General features: G+C 41.2%; 1 protein-coding gene across 2 annotated transcripts; it reads right to left on the bottom strand.

Moving 5' to 3' along the window:
* Positions 1 to 348: 348 nt before the first annotated feature.
* On the bottom strand, positions 349 to 20,408 carry SMTNL2 (smoothelin like 2). 2 transcript variants are annotated; one of them, XM_069033590.1, is made up of 9 exons: positions 20,205 to 20,408; positions 12,105 to 12,195; positions 11,143 to 11,385; positions 10,341 to 10,394; positions 9,185 to 9,260; positions 7,036 to 7,212; positions 6,359 to 6,476; positions 4,866 to 5,017; positions 349 to 3,347 (listed from the first exon to the last, which is right to left on the bottom strand). In XM_069033590.1, exons 1-9 carry the CDS (start codon positions 20,334 to 20,336, stop codon positions 3,221 to 3,223), a joined length of 1,170 nt encoding a protein of 389 aa, XP_068889691.1. In that variant the 5' UTR covers positions 20,337 to 20,408; the 3' UTR covers positions 349 to 3,220. The 2 variants fall into 2 exon arrangements, with proteins under 2 accessions (XP_068889691.1, XP_068889690.1); XM_069033589.1 differs by having other exon boundaries at positions 19,932 to 20,408.
* Between the last annotated feature and the right edge of the window lie 1,816 nt (positions 20,409 to 22,224).

The following is a 22,224-nucleotide window of genomic DNA, read 5'->3' on the forward strand; positions in this document are numbered from 1 at the left end:
TTGCAATTTCAGCAGCATTGAAAGAAAGCAGTTAATAATGCTGCAGTATTGGTTCAACCTAGAGAACTCTCCTACTTCAACACAGTTGCAGCAGCTTGGCTGACAGTTTGATTCTCTGAAGCATAAGACTATCTACGGTATTTTCATGCACCCAATAAGGAACATTGCAACATATTTAATTTAGATCTAGACTCATTAATGCTGGTTAGTTAGACTTCTCCACAGAAAATGTGAGACTTTTCCAGACTGAGGACTTGGCCACTTCACAAATAATGAACCCATTTTCTACATCCAGACAAAATTCACAAGGAGCTTTTAAATGAATCTTACACAAAGCAATCCCATCTTTTATTTTGGACACTTTAAAACTACCTATGTAAGCCAGGTCAGGTTTAAATTAATGATACAGGCTGAACCTTTGGGATAGTTTTATATGTAATTGCATATATCCAAGAATTTGCATGTGTTTGAGCTTATGTTTAGATTAAACACTTTATTGGAAATATCACACAAAGGGAGAAGTGATGAAAGACATTCATCCAGTTATTATACTTTAAAAGAGAAGGACTTTCCTGCTGTGGGAAGCTATATGCAAACATAATCTTAAAAAGTAGATGATGTCTCTGCTGACATTATCTTGAAAATACTGCACAGAACAAACTGCTTTAGCCTTTAAAAGTAGGATCAAGTTGCCAACAAACAACCATAGATACGCTTTTAGATACAATACAGAAACATTAGAAAAGTTAAGAAACAGTCCATTTGTGTAAAATATATACTATGCCAACTTAATATATTGTTCTTTTATCACTCGTGCTAAACACGCTGTCATATATACACACATGCTCTGCATTTTTTTTAAATAAAAATACTAAAAAATTAATTGGGGGCATACATTATATAATTTCAATTTAATCATACAATCAAATAGTTGACGTTATTCATATAGAGCAGACCTCTTAATGCACAAAGCTGTAAGTTTTTCTAAAAGTATGTCATAGCACTATCTCCCTCATCTTCTTACACACAAACCACCAATAGATCAGCTCAGCTTATAGTCCCACTTCCCTGCAAACAGGTTGCTGGTAAGTCCCAGGTATCTTTACCATCACCTCTCTGAAGCAGGAAGACTTTAGAAAACCTGTGCAAATACCTTGTGGGTAGCTGCAAAAACAGGCTAAATTACAGAAAGGATGTAGATTCACCCTGGTGAATTGGCAATAACTTTACAATCTAAAACTTCCTTTATATAATTATATGCTATTAGGCCTAAATTGGCCAAGCACTTACCTGTGTCTTACCAAGCACTCACATAACACAGTAAAATCATCCGTGACCCGGAACTGTGAAGGAACGCGATGTATTAAGCCAGTATTGCCCCTCTTGTGGTAGTTACGATGGAACTTGGCTCTGCTACTCAATAAAAAGTATTCTACTGTAAGAATGTAAATAGGTATATTGTGTGTGCCAGTTGTGGACAGATTTCTCATCATGCTTAATCCAAACTCCTCCAAAACATAAGTACAACGTGTTTATCCTTACAGTGCATTTGGTGGAGCTACAGGTGCATGCTTACTCCTTAGAATTATGGTCGTCCAAGACAAAGCAAAAAACTGAAGACAACGGCACTTATATGCTAACAAAGCGGTTGCTTCATTCGTGGTTTCTTAAGTAAACTTGACTAGAAAGGGAGACTGAAGTAAAATCATATTCCAAATGCAATTGAACTTCTGTACTTTTTAAACTGTAATTCAGAGCACACAGAGTCATGACTGGAATAAAAACCTTTTAAGTAAAAGCTCTGTGTTGTTTTTACTGATTTTACTTTGTTATCTGTCGCATCATTCTAAAAAGATGCAATAAATCTGAAGAATGCTTGATATATTTTATTATAAATGGTCATCAATACAGAACCAAATTAATCTTTCTAAATATCTACAAAAAGCACAGGGGCAGGTTAAAAAACATTCTCTAGCATGAGCAGAGGACTTGTGGCTTTCAATTTTTACTTTCTATGAGCCTTAGAAGGCTTTTTTTAAGTACATTTTTTAGTGGTTTTAACGTTCATTGTGAAAACAACACTGTTGTTTTATCAAAAAGAAAGCCAGAAAGAGTGACACATGAGCATTTTGTCTAGTAAATCTGGAATAATCTAACTGTACTGTGGTTTTAACGCTAATTTAATTGAAAACTGAAACTAGTGCAACTCATTTCAAAACTCTCACATCTTTCATGTATTTTTTGTGTATTGTTCATCTACCTCAGTCAGCATATGAACTGAACAAGTTGTAAAGAGTTCACTCCTTCTCACACTGAAGAGCTGCTCTCCCCCTGAGTCCTGGTAAAAGCACATTACAGGCTTGTTTCTATTACAACTATTCAAAGGATTTTATACCAGGTGCCAGGTACTCCCACCTTTCCTGCAATCCTAAACCATGCAAGCACACAATCTCAGACACCCAACAGCCCCAGCTGCTGCTATTCTTATCAAGAAATTAATCCAGGACTGCCAGTAGAGGCTTTAAGCAAGCCTCTCAGCAAATCACATTAGATTTGACCATTACAGAAAAATGCCATTATGTAACATAGTAATCTGTCCCCACACTCATCAGACAAGAGGTTATGTTCTCTTTATGCTTTAAGAGAACAAAACAATGCCTGTTTGATCTCTGTGTGTGTATGCTGGAGTGGAGGGGTAGGGTTGGAGGAGAAGCATTATTGCCCGAGTGGTTGAGTACTCTAGGTTATTACTTGCTAAACAGAATTTTCCTTGACCATCTCCTATTTCTTTTGTACTACGCTCAACAGAGAAGTGAAACTGAAGGTTCTGTCTTCTGGAGTTTTACCTGCATTTTAAGATGGAACACCTTCATAGCAGAATCATTGCATAAAATTGTCTCCAGCCTTACAGAGATAGGAGAAGGAAATTTGCTTCCTGGGATCTTTAAACATAAAAACCCTAAAAATCCAACCTACAACTAGCACCAAAAGGACAGCATTTGCCTTTGCTAATGTCTTTTCAGACCCATTTCTGTATTAGTGACATGGTAATGTGATCAACACTTCAGGGCACTGCTCAGCAATACTTCAGTCAGCCAGCCACACAGCTGAACGTAAGCAGTAAAAAGCAAGAAATAATAATGTGTCCCATTTGCAAAATGTCACTCTTCCCATTAGCATGCTGTACTTGACCCTTCTGGCTGGAGAGGTGTCAATGGTTTTATTCAAAACGTCGTAGATGACTGTATAGGGACTGGACGTAGGTGAAGACGCACATGGGATCTGGCTTGTGACCCATCACCATCATGTCTTCCACTTCTATCAGACGATCACAGTGAGCCATTTTTCTGTAGTAATAATAAAATAGATAAAACAAATCTAGAGTTACATAGCTGCTTCCAAGATTCATTTACTGCTCTCATTTGAGCATCATCAAAACATTTAAGAAATCCTGAGGTCTATCGGCAGCATTTCATTTCACAATTAATTGAGCAGGGTCAGGCCAGACATTATTATTTCTGTGACCATGGAATATTCCTGTTCTTTCTCTCTCTTCCTCTATACTGGAATCTGATCTAAAGCCCTGTAGGGTTGGGGCTTTTTTCACTATCATTCACATTCCTTATAGCTGTAGCACGTAGCCCCAGCTCACGCTTCTCTGCCCACATCTCAGATTTTGGTTAATATGTAGGGAGTTCCAAAAGAATGGAAAAACTCAGGAAGAGAGGAGATGTGCTGATGAAGGCCCATGTGGCTGTTGACTTGCTTGTTCTCCAGCACCCCCATATCTTCAAGATGTGAATGATGTGGACCAGCAGAAAGGAACAGATCTGCAGAGGCTTAAGATGAGAAATCACAAGGGCAGGAAGCAATTTGATCAGCACAGCTAGTACTGGGGTGAACAGCAGTAACTGAGAAAATAGCTTTTACTGGCACTTGAATAAATCAGTTGAAAGACAATCATAGCTATGAACAGTAATTTCTGTAGATACCTCTCACCTACTGTTTCTTAGTGTTGTGTTCGTGGTGTCTTTTTTTCTCCCCTAAACTTACTGTTTACATAAATCAAGGTAGAAGAACACTGCGGCTTTCCTTTGAGAGTTGTAGATAGTTTTTCTTTAGAGATCAATCACCTAAAAGTATCACAGAATCTCCTTCAACTCACTGACAAGCAACAAAATTTTTTTATATATACATATATGTGTACTTATAAAAATACTTGTAATTCCCAAATGAATTCCTTTGCTAAGGGCCATAATAAGGAGAAATAACATGTGAAGAATTTTGAAAGGTTTTTACTGAATGACCAGTGGAAAATCCAGTTCTTTAAGTTACTGCATTAGCCATGTATTCCTACCACCTGTTATCATTCGGAAGAAGTGTACCAAACCAAGCTGCATACCACACGGAGAGTTCTTACTGTAAGAATCATGTTGATACCAGCTCAAAAAAGTTACTATTTCTGACCGGCGAGTTCACATTCATGACGACTTTAACAAACAAGTTAACATTTAACTGCCTGCTATACAGCACAAAGAAGAATCTGGATAATGTGATTGAGGGTATTAGCTCTGCCATTTCTGAAATGCAGTCACCTGGTTGAGATACTGAGAAGCTCTCAGCCTCGGTCTCTACTTACACTGAATTCAACCTTCATTCTTTTTCAACCAAAACAACATACAGATAGAGGTGAAGTCTCCCACACGTTCTATGTGTTCTCTCTACAGAGCTTTATTATCTTTTTTGGCATAATACATGCAAGCTAATGATAGAGAATCTACAAGAATAATCCTTAAACTCGTCACTGCTGCCCAGGTGCATTAGACTTGAACTGGAAGTACTTCACAGAGAGCTAATGTACTCACTCAGCCGTTGTGAAGGCCAGCTCAAAGTTCTGCTTGCGATTAGCTGGGTCAAGCTTATTATAATCAAAAGCTTCAGGAAAGAAAGAATGAACAAGAGCACAGAATGCCATCCCATCATTCCAGCTTGAGGAGAAGTTCTGGAGATCAATGTGCTGTCACAATGAAAAAAACACACATGTTAATGCTGCACAGGGGAACAAATAAGAGCAGCTGCTTTTGTTCAATGCAGTTTTCTATCCTTCTTTCCCACCAGCAAGAGCAAGAGCATAGGCTTTATTTTTTTCTTCCCATCTTGGTATATCCATTTCACTGTTGACATTCTGGGGAAAAAATGGCACACTTAGCAATGAAAGCTTTTTGCCTGAAATACCTAGATGAAAAGCAGACACATAGTCAAGGTCCCTGATCCAAGCCCACTGAAAATACTGTGAAGAATCTAATCAACATCAGTGAGCTGTGGAGCAGGCCCGATGCACCAGCTCAGTATCTGTGGAAACTAAGGACACTGCTTATATATAATCATAATCACCCTATGGAAGATTTAAAATTGAAGAGCAGTTCATTCTGTGGCTGTGAATAACACTAGATAAAGACTATGCTTTCTTGCTTTGCCTAATTCAATACCTGTTTACACACAGATAGGTAGAAATAAAGGAAGAATCATGTCTACTGCGCAACCTGATTCTTAAAACAAATTCTTATTGTTACTTTCAACTGCCACAATGAAAAGAAACGTATTTGTGCTCTTGTCTCATGCTGCTTTCCCATCATATAGAATTCAAGTCCCAGCTTTTCTGGTAAGCAATTAACAGTATTTTTAATTAGTTCTGCTTATTTGTACTATAATGTACAGTTTAGCAATAATTATGCACATTTAGTAATGTTGAAAAACATACTACGCACACAAAGAAAATCCCTAGGAAAAAGAAATTCTATATTTCTTTGACAAGTGCAGTTTAAGGCCAGGTAAAATGAAAAAAATCTGAACTGCTGTATTCTTTTAGTTACACTGATGCTACCTCATAAAAATTTACTCACAGTGTGATTCAACCTCAACCATTTACTACAAATTCATTTGTCAAATACCAACAGAGTACTTTGGTCTGCATGTAGCAAAATGGCCATAGTCTCCATGTATTCAGAACTTGTCATACATCATGTGAATGCAAAAATTACAGTCGTCAACTAAGAAAAAAAAACGTCTGAGTGTATACTGAAGTTTATATCCATAAGCACAAAAATGTAGGCCTTCAGAAAAACTCTAATACATTGCTTTAATAGACATACAGAATCTCATTCATGCAATCACTGACTGTCTTGAAGTGCTGCCTGTGCAAACCATGTTTGTGTTACCCACAATAAAATTGATGACCTTGAGGAAGTTAACTCATTCTCTAGCATATTTTACATTCACCTTTTGAGCATGGTTTTTTGGCAAATTCTCCTGAAAAAAAAAAAAAAAGAGAGAGCTGGAAGCACTAGCATATCTTCACCTTGTATCCTATGGTTTTTGAGCGACACCAGTCTAACAGAATTTGTTTAATGCTGCTAGCGCTGGCAACCCCAAAACTCAGCGACCTCTTCAGCTTAGCTCTGGATTCTCCTTTTCCTCTGGAAAATTAACAGAGACCAGATTAAATTACATTCTAGAAAAACTTAAACCTACTTGTCAGGAACATCTATGCAACCTTGCCCAGGTCAGCCCCTCCAGGTGATATTTGAGAAACATGTTGCTGAAACCTCGACTTGTTGGTCCTGCAAGAAATGCTAATTTTTATTTCACTAAAGCCAGAATTCCAAGCCCTCTTTTATTTAAATCATACTCCCATCAAGGAGAGTTCATACTTTTGATCCTCAATGAATGGCAACAGAAAGTCACTCTACTCGCAGTCTCCTATAGTGATGGAGAAGGCAGCTTTCACAGAACTTTTTCTTGATAAAAGACACCTGCTGCTTCAGCTAAACAACTCCAAAGCCAGAGGAATCTGTAGCTGTGAATTTCCAAGGCTTGGTCTGCAAAGTCAGTGAAACTTCAAGTGACCTCATATTGTCCCTTAGCGCCAAATCCTACACCGAGAGAGATCTCCCCCCCATCTGTACTCTGCTGGTAATAACCAACAAATTAGTTTCCCATTAACAAACCGTTCTGGAGACAAGGACTGTGACATACTTTCCATCATCACGTTCAAATTTCTCGAAAAGCGCTTTTCTGGCCTGTGTTCCTGTAGTCCGCGGGAGTGTCTGAGACCGCACCAGTTCTCGCCTCCTTTCAATTTGGCGATGTACGGTAGGAGGAGGCGAGTGAGAGCTGGGGGTCACGGTCACATCACAGTAACTGTCAATGGCACTGGAAAAACATAACATAAAAAGTATGCGGTAAACAAAAGAGTAACTCTGCAGTGACAAGAGCCAGCAAAAAGGTTCAACTACTGTCTCTAAACCTCCCAACAGATCCATTTCAAGAGGATCTGCGTGAGTGAGAAGCAATTTTAATAAAAGTAAAATTATTATTGACACACAACAGCACTTAAGTATAGAAGACCATAAGGTACTATTACAAATAAGACACAGCTGGACAAGCCACAAGCACTTTGTAGCACTGAGCAGAAATACAATTAAAAACCTTCATGAAAAAAAAGTTGTGGTCACAGGAGCACTAAATCCCTTTCATTGCCAAGGTTCAGGGTTCCTTGAGGCTGTCACATTTTCAAAATTAAACTTAAAGAGTAATTCAGGAAGTATTTTTGAAATTTTTACTTATAGCGCACAGAATTCTGAGCTTCTGTCAGTGTTGCTTTACTGACTGCAAGCTGGTAATTTGATTGAGAAATATAGGATTATATTCCAATTTGTGTTTGTTTGAGCCGTATACTGCTTCATCAGCATTAATGAAGTAAGTCACACATTGCATTTGGAAATATTCTCTGTACAGAGATGGGAAAAGAGGCAAAGAACAATGACGTCAGTGTCACACATCTGGTACAGATGGAGGTCAGGTATCACACCAAGTTCTCTAGGGCGCTTAGTGTATCATGACCCAAATATTGGAGCGCTGATGTTGGAACTACCTCAGAAAAAATGTAATGCCTAATTTGGGATTGTTTTCAAGGCAGATACAAGCCCAATTTAAGAGGTTTAAACTTTCTTCTCTCCCATTTTTTTTCTTGGTGGCTATTGTGCCTGCTAAGGATGTCTGGATATGTCAGGAGTAATTGTGATACCATGTAGTCCTCTACTAAGCAACTGCAACTCTGAGTTAATAAAGAATGTGTAGCAGTCCTCAGCAAGGCATTTATCTAGAAATTAAACTCTAGGCTAGTCAAACTAAGAATATTTGATGGCAATCATATATTGGTTTCCAAAAATAAGCCCAAAGTTCAACACAGATGAGTATTTTTAAAACTGTTTTCAAAGGACCTGATAACATCCTCCTCCTAACAAAAATCCTCCACTATTGGGCACTGAAAGTCTTACTGACTAAGACTAAAACAATATGGAAACCCACAGTTAGGTCTACTTGAAACTGCTCTATAAAATTTTTGTCCTTTCTCATCTCTGTTCCACTTAGCCCAAAGGAAAGCTCACAGCCTTTAACAGGCTTAAAATATAGCACCGGCGATTCATTTGTTCTTCGGTGCACTGGTGGGGCAGCCTGAAGAAGCCTCCCCCCCAAAAAAGAGCCAAATGTGTTAAGGCTATCCAAAGCTGTAATCACAGGAGTGATGTCGACGCACAGCCTGCTAGATGTCTTGTGAAAAGAAAGGTGTGAGGATTAATCAAGATATGGCCCTGATGCGGGAATCAGAGGCACAAAAAGAGCAAGTCATGCAGGGGGTTTAGGGGGAATGAATGGTCCTCAAACTGGACACATACCATGACATACAACAGCAGGTTGCTGATTTCCCATGAGAAGTACAATCAGTAAATAACCTGGCATGTTTCACCTGAGAATATCCAGGGTATGTATACAAGCACTGCTGTGTTGAACAAAAATTACTATGTACAGTACATCACTAGGATGGTTTTAGTAAAGATAGTGTGATTATTCCAGTAGTCATTGATTGGTTATTTCCTGAAAGTAGAAGCGTGGTTAAGAGGAATAGGCCCATTTACATGTCGACGGACATAGCACATACATTAAATGAACTCCCTAGGTTAATGTAAGAGATTATGGGGCAAATAGATTAATGTACAATTATACATTCAATGCTTAAAATACAGCATCTGGGACTCACCTGTTTTCCAAGTCAGCAGAACACCTGTCCCTTGAGACTATATTGACCACAATGGCCTAACAAAATATCATGAGGAAGGCATACCTTTCACCAGTTTTGGTTCCACTACGCAGCCCATAGTCCACAGCTGAGACAGACTTGGTGGCAGAAGTAGCATTCTCTATATAGAAACAGAAAAGACACATTACTGCAGAAACTTTCCTCGTGTGCTTTCAAATAGAAACTTTCCTCATGTGCTTTCCTGATGGATAGACACGCATTGATTTTTACTTGCCACACTGTAAAGCTACAGGCCTCTAACTTCCGTATGAGCTAACAAGCTGGGGAAGGATTTTCCCCGGCGGTTCAATTCCTCTGTAAAATTGTTGCACTGCAGCAAGGATAGTGTAAGCATACCAGAAAGGACTCTGAGAGGATATCTTTGATAAAACTGCACTCAGAAGGTCAGATCATTTCAGGCCCTTGTGCAGACCTCAGAGGAGGGCACGCTGCCACAGACACTTCAGTTAAAGGAAAAAGTGGTGCCTGCAAAAGTCATTCTAGCAGACAAGCCCTGAGGAGTTTAACATAACTGAGTGCATAATTTAAATGACCTAATTACTGCCAGGAAGATATTTTAGTTTGTAAACTAGAACAGACTCCAAGTTGCAAATGTGGCTTAAAACCAATTTTGCATCTTCCTTCCTCCATTCCTGAGTGTCTACCTTTTGTGCTTTGCCTCTTAGAGCTCAGCTCTGGACTCCAGCTATGCTCTATAAACGCAAAAGTGGAGTGACACGTTTTGTCCTTTGACACATTCACATTACAAAGGAGACTTCTTACTTCTGTCTTACTCAAAGTCATTTGCTTCAAAACACATGGGTGGGCACACCACTTTCCAATTGCCACTACCTTGCGTACAGTCAGTTTTCACTCAATCAGCTGAAATCTTCACTGCTCAAGCTGTCTGCCTGCCACATTTTTCTGGCACCTATGGTTTCCACTGCAGAGATTGCCTAACAGTACACATGTACATCACTGTGCAAATAAGGGTAAGTACCCCTCACTGAACTGATTGAGAATCTGATGGAGTAGAGCAAGTTTTCATGATTCTATGAGTCTGCATACAGACTTGTTAGCAATTTTAGTATTACCATTCAGTACTACAAATCAAAACTACATGCTCAGCTCTGAATCCCCCAAAGAGCATGGAATCGCTCTCAATTTTGTTGCATAAGGGCATGCTGATAGGAACACTCACCTCCACTGGCCGACGAATCCATTGTTCTCATTGTAACTGAATGCCAGTCCTTCACTGTATCAGCACAAAAAAAAAAAAGACAAAGGAAGCGTTTGTGACATTCTCAGCTTTAGTAAGATAAAAATCAAAAGAATCTGCAAATAATCCCTATCTCTTGCTGGCAATCCCATCTGGTCTCCTTCTATAATTTCTGACCTGTGTGTGTACATATATATATAGTATATATACTATATATATACAGTATATATACTATATATATATATATATATAGAGTCCAATTTGTAAGTATCACAGCCAAGAATGAATGACTTCAGTATGATTTTTTTTTAAAACTCAATTTTGATATAACTAAGATTGTGCAATCATTGGCGTGTGTATATGTGTCAGACTGCTGTCGGTCATTCCTTCCTCCAAATGACTATAGGAACTTTTAGCCCAGTATCTGCCTAACTTCTCACAGGGCCTCCAGTCTCAGAGCAGTAAAAATGTCTACAAATTTGATTAAAATAGCTGGGCATGTTTAAGAGATTCAGTAACTTATTGAATTCAGTAACTGTGCTATAAGATATGCTTCACTAAAAACTCAACTACATTAGGCAGCAAAAATTCTCTGCAGATGTGACATAGCTGAAAGCTCCAGCTAGGACCCACAATATTCCAAATTGAAGTGTCCCACAATGGGATATATAGCCATAGAAGCAACGTTTCATAATTACCACTAGGTCACAGGACAATACTCATAGCACCAGTTGAAGAAAGGAAATGGCATGCAGCTTCAGCAAGTTATTTTTGTCTCTTTTACCTGGCTGGTTGGAAGGTTTTACTCCCATTGTATTTGTGCTCTTGCCCTGTCCCAGCAGGCAAGAAGATGTATTAATTGTTCCTGTTGAACAGATGTTCTCTCCTGAAAACTTCTCAGATGTCCTGGTTACTGCAGTAACGGGAAGGTGGGGCATCTGTAAGGTGACTGCAGGGGCATGGGCTTCAGGGGAAGAAGATTCTGACATCTGAAAAGAGGTCAGCTCATGGGCGGCTTTTGCCTGACCTGAATAAAAAGCAGGAGAGAGGAAGGAAATTTGTTTGCAAATTTGTAACAAAGTTACAAATCAATGTCCATGCAACAACTTTATTTTACAAGTCATTGGAATTACTCCCCTGTGAAACATAGTACCACTTATGTAGCAGGAACAACTCTAGCGCAAGCAATCCTCACAGCGATCACACTTACTCTACGTGAATCACAGCAGGAACAATGTCTTCAGATCATTAATACACTAGCATTTGCATTCGGTAAGCTTCTCTTCCTCTGTGCAGCCCTCACTTCCAATCTCCTGCCCTGGTTAAAGAAGTAGCATTTTTGTTCTTTTCGTGGTTTTATGAAACACTGTATGACTTTCTCTAAAGTGGAGATGGTAAGTCCTTCCTCCACCAAAGGATGATGGAAGTGGACGGGTGACTTGCAAGCTGTTTTGGGATGCAAGACTGCAATGGAACCCAGCATAGCAGGCCTTATCGCTCGTCTCCCAAGTTAATGTGACAGTAATAGCCTCTAATTTATGAAACACCATAGTACATGTTTAACAGTAAAGCCAAAGTTTAAAAGTTAAACTCCTAATTAGGAAATAAAGTATTGGTGCCACAGGACAATATCTATTCTGAAACTATAGCAGATTCTAACCCTTCCAAAATGCGAGACCTGCTCTATAACTGCCAAGATCAGGTATTTTACAAGTAGTGCTGCTTCGTTTCATGCCCTGTTCGTACCTGATGATGAAGATCGATGCCCATTTTCAATGATGGAAGAACTAAAAACTCTTCTAAATTCAGGTTTCTGGTGGTCATCCAGGTCTACACTCTGTCAGAACAGACAACACACATGACAACTAAAATTCAAACAGCCGCAAAAGTGAGAAGAATATCCAGAAACACCTGCCAAGAATAGGCCTTCCTCATGCAAGTAACCCCAATATAAGAAGGGAGCAATTACCTAACCCCAAGAGCCAAGCCTGCAAATGAAGCATTGGCAACGCAGAACTCACATCAATCTTCGTGCATTCGCCCTTAATGGGCCCCAAGCACCTAGGAGGTGTTATCTTTTGTTAGATAAAGGTATCACCAATCCACTGTGTGATGGTGATAAACAGAAGACTCCATGTAATAGTGGAGAAATTGTCTGAGATTGCACAGAGTAATGCTCTGCATTTTTTTTCTATTTGCCGCAGAAAGAAATTCCATTATGAAAACATATTGTACAAGCAATACATAAAGTAAATCCAATCCTAGGACATTACAGCTATATTATAATCTTTAACGCCCGTAAGAATAGCTTTCTTCTGGGAAAAGCATCAATTCTCCTCATAATGCCTGTCAACATAATTCCAGAAAAACCAGTCAGGAACGTTTTTGTGGGTTTAGTAGGAGGTTTTGGGTTTTGGGTTTTGTTTGTTTGACTGGGTTTTTTGGCTGGTTGGGCTGGGTTTGTTTTTTTTGGGGAGAGGGAGGAGGGCACGTTAAACCATGAGGAACTATGTGATTTTCATCTGTGTGTCTAAAGAAAGAAGAAAATGCTTCACGGATACACGCTTTCTGCAGCTAAAAAAATGTAGCTTCCAAGAAGCAGCAGCTACAAGTCGTAGAGAGAAATTCCCCAACACACAGTCCACAAAAACATTTTAATTGATTCTGGACAGTTATCTACGGATGACATGGGCCAAAAAATGTATTACTAAAGAAAAAAATCTGTAATGTGCCATTATAAATATAATCAAAAATTCTTATAATCTCAATCCAAACAAGCTTCCTTTTGACAGAAAGACTGAAGCTAGATACCAAATATTTTATACTGTACATAATTATAAAAACAACAAAACATAACAGAAAAGGAAAGACACAGGGTGTATACTTCTAACAAATTAATTTGTTTCTGGTCTTCATACACAGGAATTATGGACCGAACCGGTGATGTGATCATAACAAACTATTCTCTCAAATATAAATATATACATATCGATCTAAAATTATCTCATATACAATACAGAAAACCCACGATCAAGACAAATCAATAAAAATATTTTCTTGGAACTTGTCTGCTGTTTATCATGCATCTATTTACATTCATCCAAAATTAACCAGGAACAGCAGACAATAACATTAACACACTTTGCAGATTTTTTTTTTTAACTGTTTTATCTTGTTATATGCTGGAGTGTACTTGAGATACTACAACTTCCATTACTTTGGATGCATATCCTAGTCAACTTGCAAGAACTACAGTCTGAGATCTTGCTAAGAATTTGTTAATTACTATTAGATTACAATAAGGCAGCCTAAACACAAAACTGTCCTAGGGTTGGATTCGGATCTTTCTAGATACTAGTGTCAACCTCCAACTGATTTCAATGGGACAGAGATGTACATAGCAGAATTTGAGCTATGCACCTACATTATGGTATTTAAGGCTCAGCACAGATGGCACACTTTATTACATTGGACTGCACACTGTTTTTTAACCTGGGGTCTGATTCTCATGACGTTTTATTTCTACGCTAAGTGAGGAAAAGAGATAGGGTGACCTGGATATGATTTTCAAACAAAACAGTACAGAGTTAACAAGAGGACTGGACACTTCCTGAAAATGTGGAAGATGTATTCTCAGAAAAATTACTTTCAAAGTTGTCTCAGCTAGGAGCTTTCACTTAATTCTCTAGTCTAGTTTCTAAGTCAATGATCTTTCAGGGGTTATATATGCACTTACATGCACTGCTAGATAAGAGTGTGGAGGTTACACGAGGAGCCAAGCCATTCCTTTGTCTCTTTACCACCAAAACGCAGAAGAAGCTGCTTTTCTTTTTTTGTTCTTTTAAACAACAGCCAGTCAAACAACCAATCATGTATAACACCATGTTTTAGCACAATATTGCTTATAGGCCCATTAACAGGACTGACAGATTTCTACCAATGCCTACTGAAGGCTTGAGGTGCACCTAAGGTAGCTGGGAGTTAGAACGTCCATTCCACAACTAGGTTAGCACACCTTAAGATACACTGCAAGTTTTACACATGAAATGTTGATTCAATGATTGATACAATGAAGTTCTTTGTATCAATCCAAACAAGGTAAAATTTTGCTTTGTTTTAATTTCCCTCTATATTTGTTATGTAAAAGAAAGGAAAGTAACTGGATTGGGGAAGTTAGACCATGAAGAACTGAAAAAATTAACCCTGTCCTGGCCAAAAGTAGGATACCCACATACAACAAAGCTGAACTCTTGATAGTTACCTAGCTCAGGCCCAAAAGGAGGTTTTTTTGCAAAGCTAGTCTGCAAACTTCAATACATCACCAAAAGAACAACTTTTTAAAAATAATATTTTTTAGTTTTATACCATCTGCCATCCCTATGGAGAATGCTTCCATCCACACACAGTCTGACTTACTGCCACTAAACTGGATGTGTCACTGTATCCAGATGTTTTATTTTCTGAAAATAAAATTATTTTGAAACTTTTGTATTTATTGAGAAAAAGATACTGTGCACGAATAAACTCAGTTATCACTAGCTGTCAGGACTGAGAAAATGACAACAAATACTAATTATAGAAACCACGCAGAATCAGGGGTTCAGAACTTTTACTGCTGTCTCTAGCGCAACTGATATCCCATTCAGCAATTACTGCCCATATCCAGAACTGAAATGTAAAGCGTAGCTAATGCAGCTCCCTAGAATGTACCCATGATACACAGTTAGAACTGCTTAGCCATTCATGTCAGCCATTATGACCTGAATGTGAAGAACGCCTGTGCAGGCTGTAAACACGAATCTGCTTTTGTAAGCTGGGGAGGTGGGGGTGAGTAAAATCGTCAAATGACGTGGTCCTTGCAAAGGTCATGTAGCATTCTACATACTGAACCAGCTTCCTGATGCAGTGACAAGAGCTGCATTATCTTATTTTATGCAAGTCTGACTACTACAGTTTGGCTAATAATGCCAAAGGAGAAACTGATACCAGGTTGGAGGACGGGGAAGAAGGCCCATGTGCTGACAGAACAGTGGGAGGATCTGGGATCAGATTCTGATGTGCGTTTAGTAGTGTCAGGCTGAAGTACTTTCAAAATCCACTTTGGAGATGCCAAGCTTCTGACAAACCCATGTGTTTAGCAATACTACTTCTGTCAGTGCTGGTCACATAGATTATAAATAGCAGACGGATAGCTACATATATCTGTACTTAATATTAAGAAGTACTCATTTGTACAACTCACGTAAAAATGACATGATGAAGAACTGGTGGAGCTGAAGAAAAGAAAGTTAACACTAATATTTTGCATGCCTTATCCAAGCTTGCTTTTAGAACTAATCTCTCCATAGCTCAGAGGTCTCCGTGTAATGGGGAGTGATAATACTTTCCATAGTTGTAGGACCGCTGGAATTCCTCCTTTGCCGCAAAGAAGTTATACTTTGGAGATCCATAACCAGAAGCTGCAATTATCGCAAGCCAGTAGTGAAAATTCAGCACATTCAGAAAAAGTAAGAGCCAGTTCACAAGATTCGAAAAAAAAGAAACACAATTGTTATTTCCTTCCTGAACCTCTAAGGTGCATGTCTGTTACGTCTTCAAGATTTTGTCTGCAACAAGGTCAAAGCCTAGAAGAATGAGAGACACAAATGAGATTACTCTCTCATTTATACAAATTTGTGTCTTTCATAGAACCACCAACTATCACAAGGGTCACAATACAAATCACTGGCCCTAGGAATGCTGTTTATCTAGAAGTACATCCCCTTCTTCTTAGGTATGACAGGTGAAATCAATGCTTCACTTTGATGAATGGTAATATCGCCACGGACTGCCACAAAGGCAAGGTTTGATGTTCTGTTCCTCGTATATATAGGGATCATTGATGCATCAGATACAGGGAATGACAAACTTTTGAGGAAATGCAAACAAGCCTGCTAGACACCGGCAGAAGTGCACCACATTTACCCCTTAATTCTACGCCTAGAAAGCCATCGCCCATCAGACAACACAAGTATTCTCTATCTGTAACTGACCCTGCAACTTGAAGAAAAAGCCTCGAACGCCATGAACATATTAGAAAAGCTATTGCACTGAAGAAAAATCATGGAAGTACTTCTCATAGAACCTTTTCTGAAGTAAGGCTGGATATAAATGGACAGGAGGGAACAATTCTCCCTTAGCAGCTTTAGCAGGTGCCTGTGGCTATGTCAAAGTGAATGAAAACAAAACAAACAACAACAAAAGTAATCTAGCTAAGCATCAAGACAACCTTGACATGTCACCATTCCAAAAGGATACTTGCAGGAAGTGTAAGAGAATAATAAAGAAGTTAAACCAACAGACTTCCTTTATCAAATGTAGGAGTTGAGATAGTTTAGAAACAGAGTATGTAACACCAGGTAATTGCTGGATCATGTAGTCTCCCTGTCATTATGGAATCCTAGAATGGTTTGGGTTGGAAGATCATCTCGTTTTGACCCCTTGCCATGCGCAGGGATTCCATACATTAGATCAGGTTGCTCAGGAGCCCATCCAACCTGGCATCAAACACTGCCAGGGACAGGGCATCCACAACTTCCCTGAGCAACCCGTGCTTCACCACCCTCTGAGTGAACAGTTTCTTCCCAATATCTAATCTAAACCTGTCCTCTTTCAATTTTAAACCACTGCCTCTTGTTCTGTTGCTATCTGCCCACAGAAAAAGAAGTCCATGACCCTCCTTTTTGTAAGCCCCCTAAAGCATCGGAAGGCTGCAATGAGGTCTCCCTGAAGCCTTCTCTTCTCCAGGCTAAACAACCCCAGCTCTCTCAGCCCATCTTTGTCGGAAGCCCGTAGGTCATTACGTACACCCAAGTCATGTCTTATACAGTTACTCACAGGCCAGCTAACTGTTGGGTGCCATCAGGTCACCAGGGAGAGATACCAATGGGCAATACTTGTTTAGACCTTCAGAGGTGGTCATAGCCAGCTATCTATCTCTCTGCGGCTTTGACTGCTGCAGGCAGATTCTCTGCAGCCGTCTGCCTGCATTATAGAGAAACTCTTCTGACAGTTTTAAAACAGAACATCCTTAAAGTAGTTTTAGTCCTCCCTCTTAACAAAGCCACCCCACTCAATCACGAAAACTATGGGAATATCATAAATTATAAAGCTCCTGCCAAAATGTAAAATCAGATCAACAAAAAACAAAGATCAAAACTCTTTCTTCGTAAATGCTCAGTAGTGCAGGTATGGCTCCAGGATCCGGATTTTCGAAACCAATTCTTCCAACATCCCCTATTTTCCACCTTTGTGAAAGCAGCTCTCAAGATTCTGGCCTGGTTAAGAGAGATGAGCTGAAGTCCGGTATCAAAGTAACGGAATGGCTCACCTCTGAATCGGAGTGGCTAATGGCCATTTAAAATTCCACCTAAACCACCTAAATTTAGACTGCTGTATACCAGCTTTCAAGGACATCATAGCAGAAATCACCCAGATTAGAATTAAAAGGAGATTTGTGTCCTTACTTCTGAACTATGCTTGGAACTCCCCAGATTAATTTTTTCCCCAATGAAATTACCATGAAAAATAATCTAGCAATATTAGAAAATAATGATTCAGATACCAAAGATGCTCAGAATCTCCAGTATCCAATTAATGCTGCATCGACCACACAGCAAAAAGGAACTCAACCAATAAATCTTCTCTGGACCAAAAACCAGCACATTTTGATTTGCTGCTATTTCCAGGTCAGTATCATTTCCTTCTCGTACCTTGCACTTATAGAAGTATTTACTGAGACTAGAACTGTCACCAGTTTTATCATAGGTACTAATTTATCTGAAATCATACACGGTGCCACTTATGGTATTCTGTTTCAAATGCTTTGGTCATACAACCAGAAATCAGAATCAGCCGAAGGAACAGTGTTCGTTACAGAGAATCTGGGTGATTGGCACAGCAACCGAGGCTTGCTCTTTCACCATTTGTGTGCAGCCACATCAGAAGCTGACTCACAAAATCACATTTTCACTGCACAAATTTGGTGTGTACAGCCATAGCTGCAGCTCCCATACTTCTCAGTACTGAAATTCCCTTTCGGTCAGCTATGCTAACTTGGGAACTTCTCCAACCTAAATCGTTGGGAGGGCGCTGAAGAATGATCAGTACTTAAGCGATCTTCCCTGAACCCTCAAAGCAAAGCAGGAAGGTTCCCATCCAAACAAAAGTTCTTACCGTGCTTTCACGTGGACCGATATCTAAAGCTGGATATCGCCGTAACATTGATGCAAAACTCTTCACAGATTGTGAAGTACACACCGCAGGGTAGACAGTGGCGATGGAGTGGGTGAAATGGTGCAAGGGACCACAATCCCTTGTCCCTTCTATATCGCTCACCTTACTTCTATTCCTTGCAATACAAACAAGTGCGGATAGCTCCACAGAACAAAAAGGAACCAATCTGAAAGTTGTACAGGTGCTGCTTACCTTTGTCCCGTGGGGGAAAAGGCAGCAGTTGCTACAACGTACCAAAGAGCCCCATTACCTCTTCATTTGCCCAGATGTAGGAAGCCCTATGCCCCCCGTTCACAGGTCAGTGGGAATGAAGAGAGCTGGAATGCAATACAGACTCTGTTCATTCCCAGCAATTCTAGAGAATTTAATTTCCAAGTTTTGTTTTTTAACCCCAAGCCTGGATAGACCACAGACCAGTTTTTTCAGCTTCAACAGTCTTAAAACCCCTTAAGACATGATTAACCAAGAGGACACGAAACAGGCTGTCATCTGTGAAAGCCAAGTCTCCGGTACCCCAGTTTTATGTCACCTAATCACAGCGTATTGTCTGGTTGCGCTTTCCCGGCATCAAGCATTGCACAGGAGCTCTCAACTCTTCTCTCAGAGACAGACACAGAAAAGGATTACAAAAAACATCTCGATACCAGATGAGCTTCCCACTAACTGGGGTTTCTATGCATCAAGTTTACAATGTTCCATTATGCCGCAGGAAGTTTTATCAGGGGGAGGAATGATTACATTTGTGCAAGTTTAGGTCACAGAGACCATGGCAGCTTGTGTCGACCTCTCAGGGACAAGCTGCAGCAGTGAGGGTCAGCGGTCAGACAGCAAAACCGGCTCACCACGGGATGTTATCTGAGGGAAATGTTACTGCCTACTATACGCTAAGCAATTCCCCTTTGTGAGCTTGTCAACTGGCAAACAGCATTGCTGGCACACAGATCCCCCAGAATCGAGTCCAGAAAGGATACAAAAATATTCACATACGTACGCACGCTGATAGCCATGACTGCCCCACCTCCTCTTAGTCCTAACCACAGAGAACTGACAGGTTGCTACCACTCTAACCAAGATCCCAGTCTGACCAAACAGAGCCATAATCAGGTAGATCTCCAGGTGGTTTCACGGCCAAGACCATTTCTCAGAGCACCTCCCGAAATACCACTGACTCGGCACTGCAAAAGAGGAACCCCATGTCCCTAAATGTTACCCCGCGCCAACGCGGTCTGGCAACAGCCGTGAAGCATCCGTTCATGCACGCCCTTGGCCCTCCCTCCTGCCGTCTCCCCGGCCGCTTACTTGGCTCCGGCCAGTGACCGCTAGCTTGGTATGACTGGAAAACGTGCCGTCGGCCGAGCCTTGCCCCGGCGAGCCGGGCCCCACGGCCTGAGCGCTCTCCGCCGCCTCGTTCACCCACTCCTGCGGCAGCCCCCCCGACCGGCCCAGGGCCTCCACCTGCCGAGACAGGCGCTCCAGCTGCACCCGCAGGCGCCGGTTCTCCTGCTGCAGCTCAGAGACAGCGTGTGCCAGGGGGCTGGCGAGGCGCAGCACCTCCTCCACCTGCCGGCCTACCCCCTGCTTGAACAGCTGGATGTCCATATGGATCTCCCGGACGGCGCCCCGCAGCGTGTCCTCGTAGCGTCCTAGGCCGTCGCAGACGGTCTGCGCCTCCCGGCTGTTCAGATCCTCGATCTCGCCGGCCATGGTGTCCGCAGACCGCAGGCTGCGCGGGCAGGGACGCAGGGGGCTCGGGAGCGGGTAGCTGCAGACGCCCGATCGTCTCCCCTCTCGGCACCGCCTCTCCTTCCCTTTGAGAACTGCCTGTGCCTCCCGGCGGCCCCTAGCGCGGCCCTAAGCCCGGCCCCCCCGGGCACGGCTCGTTCTCCTGGGGCGCAGAAGTTCGGTGGGGCACCCGCCGCGCCCGGGGCAGCTGCGGCACAAAAGTAGCGCGGGCGGTGCGGCTGCCCGGGCTGCCCCGCTCAGCGTACACTCCTCCAAAGGGGGAGATTGAATTTCGGGAGGCAGTGATGGAAGAAGCAGAGCCAAGGGGCGGGGGCACGGGCTAGTTCACAGCTGCCCAGGGACTTTAGGGCCCGAGAGGGCCGGGCGCGATGGGCTGCGGGCGGGGCCGCGAAAGCGGGACGGCGCGAAGCCGGCGACAGCGCCGGTGTGGGGGAAGGAAGAGATGGGAGATGTGAGTCGGGAAGGAATAGGAGAGAGACAGAACGACGAGAGGAGGGGTCAGTACCAGATCCTTCCTGGGTTGCTTGGACAATGATGATGTCAAAATACGCACGGATTGTCTCTTCCGCGAGGAACGCTGAGGCAAAGGGAGAAGGGAATGGTCTTTGAGGGCATAGAGACAGAAATGCACGCACATACACCTTTAGACAAAACGCAAAGTTTCTGCGCTTTCACGTGCAGCAACTTATACCCAGCACGCTCACACTTAAGCGTTTCCCACCATAGGCTGCAATTCTATGGGCATTAGTATGGAGCTGCCAAGTCATCCAGCAGATCCAATCTGTGTGCACTGGGGATGAGATACACATTTCCGTCAAACTAGCCAGAGCTACGATGCAGAACGCTTTCAGGTGTATTCTCTACTGCAGCACAAGACAAAAAAAGCCTCACAGAAAAAAAGGAATCTGAAAAATATTTAAAGCAAATTTGCCTCATCGGGTAGCCTATATATGTCGGCACTTTATGTCAGGTAGCTACACCTTTTTTGGTACCATTTAACAGTTGTCAATAGTAGTTCTCTTGCAGCAGCAAGTAGCCAAGACTGTAAACCTAGAACGTGCAGGGAAAGTTGGAATTCTGCCCCCGTCAGTACATGTAAAACCCCAAAGCAATAATAACAGAATTCAATTACCATTAGCTCACAGGCAATTTCTTAACATATGCAGCCTTATCTAAAAACAATACACACGTGTGTGTGTGGTTATTAAATCTGACAGCTCACAGCTATTAGCTAATAGTACTAACAGTGTAATTCTTTGGAAAATACTCTTCCCTGCATAGTAAATATTTCCATTTTTACAATATCTTTAATTACTAAAGAAAACTTCTACTTTTTCACAGATTAATTATCTAGTAGAAATTTCAGTTTCCTGACAAAAGGTGTTTCGAAAGAAAATTTCCAACCAATTTCTCGGCAAGGTCTAGCAGAGCCAAGCAAATCAAATTGTTTTGCTGTTTACAGACTCAGCAAGCATAGAGTAATAGCAAAACCCTAGTATTTTTAAAACTGCCTCTCTTTCATGCATTTGGAACAATTTACAGTACAAGTTAGGATACCAACAGTTAACACACTTCCTACTCTCATAAAAAATTTAAGTATAACCTTCTGTCTCTGTCGCATCACAAATGAGGAATTAGCTTTATACTTCAATAGTCTAAAACCACACCCACCTTTCTCTTCCCTTTGAAATCTCCTTCTGAGCTCTTGCAGGTGGACAGAGCATGGGAATATGTCAGTCTCCAAAAGCCCCTCAAAACAGTTATTGGAAGCAAACAGCACAGGTGAAGCCCAAACTGGTGATTCAAAGACGGAAAGAAGACACGCAGATTCTCGGTGCTTAAACTGAGA

This window comes from Aphelocoma coerulescens, chromosome 19 (assembly GCF_041296385.1).
Source record: "Aphelocoma coerulescens isolate FSJ_1873_10779 chromosome 19, UR_Acoe_1.0, whole genome shotgun sequence".
NCBI classification, from domain to species: domain Eukaryota; kingdom Metazoa; phylum Chordata; class Aves; order Passeriformes; family Corvidae; genus Aphelocoma; species Aphelocoma coerulescens.

Coding starts and splice junctions, on each gene's coding strand:
- SMTNL2 (XM_069033589.1), bottom strand. CDS start 20,336: ATGGCCGGCGAGATCGAGGATCTGAACAGCCGGGAGGCGCAGACCGTC. Junction 12,196..19,931: donor CGGTCACTGGCCGGAGCCAA/GTAAGCGGCCGG, acceptor CTGTTCTGACAG/AGTGTAGACCTGGATGACCA. Junction 5,018..6,358: donor CAAAAACCATAGGATACAAG/GTGAAGATATGC, acceptor TCATTGTGACAG/CACATTGATCTCCAGAACTT.